Consider the following 2,447-nt stretch of genomic DNA (forward strand, 5'->3'; position numbering starts at 1 on the left):
TACACACACACCTACCTAACTGAACAATTTTTTTCCTAATTTAATGTTTTACAAAAATTCTCACTATAGAATATTTTATTGATTTAAACAACAATACGATTTCTAAGGTTTTCATCTTACATTTTGTGCCTGTAAGGGAACCACCTTTTATGTTATCCAAGTAAAATACACAAACTTGTATTTTGTAAAAAGCATACCCTACCTTTGTTGAACTTGAACGTAGTTTTCATATGCTTGCTCAAACTTTTCATTAACTCGCTGCACATCTGATGTTAATGTTTGTTTATAAAACTCCTAAAAAAAAAGAAACGGACTTCATGAACATACTGTAACAATAAATAATATTGTAGCTGAGTAAAATCATATCATAAATTGAAAAATCTAACATATATATATATTTTAATCTGGTACTTTTCTCCAACAAGCTACTATCACCTTTATTATTAATCTTAAGTATAAAAACAAAATTTCACTGTGAGGTACTCCTGGGATCTTTAGTCTTGCTTAATGTTCACAATCATACAATATTTTTTATCTAAACTCACGTGAAAAGAACTGGCCCAGCGTCAGCTTCAACAACCTTGTTTGACCCATGATGTTTTCTGGTAGTTCAAAGCTAAAAATTCCTTTACATAGCCTACAAGTTTTCTTCGAGCAAGTACAAACAAAATATTGAATGTCATAATAATTCAATTTTTACTGATATGTTTAACTCCTTTTCACTTTTGAGCACCAAATCATGATACCAGGTAAAATGCATTTAATAATTTCATTTATAATATTACAAACTGTAAGACCCATGTTCGCCAATACCACCATTTTCTTTTGTTACAGCTATAGAGATTTTATTGTTCTTCTGTTTTTAGTTTTAACAGTAAACATGCATGAGTAACTGTTAACTATGCTTGACTTGTATACAATCAGGAAATCTATGGCTATGAAAACATAGACATACACAGCTGTGCCATAGTCATTTCTTAAGTCATTCTCACAAAAATAAGTTCTTAGTAATCACAAATATTTGAACTCTCGTATATTCTATTTAGTAAAACTCTCTTCTCAGAGTCTTTATACAGCTCGTAAAATAAATAATAATAATAAATCATTAAAATTTGTCTCCTACCTCATTTTTAAATTCAGGATGGACACCAAATGTTATGGTACAGTAAAGATGATCAACCTGAAACCTCCGGAGTAGATAAGCAAGGTCAATTGACCATGTACTAAATGTAAATGAAAAATTGGACAATATATTAAGTATGTACACCTACTGCAGATACGACATAACTTTATTATATACAAACATAGCTTCATTAAATACCTACATAGCTTCATCATATACCTACACAACTTCATCATATACCAACATAACTTTATTATATACCAACATAGCTTCATCATATACCTACATAGCTTCATCATATACCTACACAACTTCATCATATACCAACATAACTTCATCATATACTAACATAACTTCATCATATACCTACATAGCTTCATTAAATACCAACATAACTTCATCATATACTAACATAACTTCATCATATACCTACAGAGCTTCATCATATACCAACATAGCTTCATCATATACCAACATAACTTCATCATATACCAACATAGCTTCATCATATACCAACATAACTTCATCATATACCAACATAGCTTCATCATATACCAACATAACTTCATCATATACATGTGCAATCAACACATAAATAACAAACAAGATAAATCTGCAGTATTTCAGAGATAAATTGCTAATAATAGCTTTCATCTTAAGAATTGTTACTTGAATAAGTCTGGGAGTATTAGTACTCATTATACTTATCTAATATTCTGTAAGTAGTTCTTACACAACAAATCACCAGTAACTGTCATGCTTTTGAGAAGTTTCATATTCAGTAACTGACTTGAAATCTGATGCCAAAGCTCGTGTTACTAAGACATTCTATATCTGGTATATTGTACAACATAAGTATTTCATTTTATCTAACAAATTTGTTTTTAAGTATTTCAAGTTAGTTTCCACCTATTAATTACACTTTCAACATCTCGGTACATTTGTGGAATTTAGTGGGATAAGTTTAATCCTATTTTAAAATAAATTCACCAGAAGAACTGTATATAACTGTATATATCAAGAGAACTAAGTCAAAAACAGAAAATAAAAAGAAAACTACATTACAAAAGAGGTAAAATATACCATAGCAAAAGATAAAGTAGAATATAAGGAACTACAAGCCATATAGAAGTGAGGATACAGTCTATGATGTTAAAACTTCTTTTCACAAACCTCTCATGAGAAATAAAATTAAAGAGTTAAAAAGAATTAAGAGCAGATAAAGCTACTCAAGCCCACAACGCCCAACATCTAAAGGCATCATACACCATACACTGTTAACTCTATCAGCCCTGGCTTGGTCCCTGGGACCGACCTCGTAACC

The 2,447-nt window shown here is 30.2% G+C and overlaps 1 protein-coding gene across 3 annotated transcripts in view; it reads right to left on the reverse strand.

Moving 5' to 3' along the window:
• The window catches only part of LOC106464442 (protein GUCD1-like), a 19,188-nt gene that overhangs the window by 8,408 nt on the left and 8,333 nt on the right, over positions 1-2,447 (reverse strand). For all 3 annotated transcript variants that reach the window (XM_013924584.2, XM_022392161.1, XM_022392160.1), the window contains 2 exons: positions 1,124-1,223; positions 203-294 (listed from right to left, as the gene is read on the reverse strand). In XM_013924584.2, coding sequence (XP_013780038.1) covers positions 203-294; positions 1,124-1,223 — 192 coding nt within the window. The remainder of the gene's footprint in view (positions 1-202; positions 295-1,123; positions 1,224-2,447) is intronic.

The sequence above is a fragment of the Limulus polyphemus genome, unplaced genomic scaffold (genome assembly GCF_000517525.1).
Source record: "Limulus polyphemus unplaced genomic scaffold, Limulus_polyphemus-2.1.2 Scaffold1654, whole genome shotgun sequence".
NCBI classification, from domain to species: domain Eukaryota; kingdom Metazoa; phylum Arthropoda; class Merostomata; order Xiphosura; family Limulidae; genus Limulus; species Limulus polyphemus.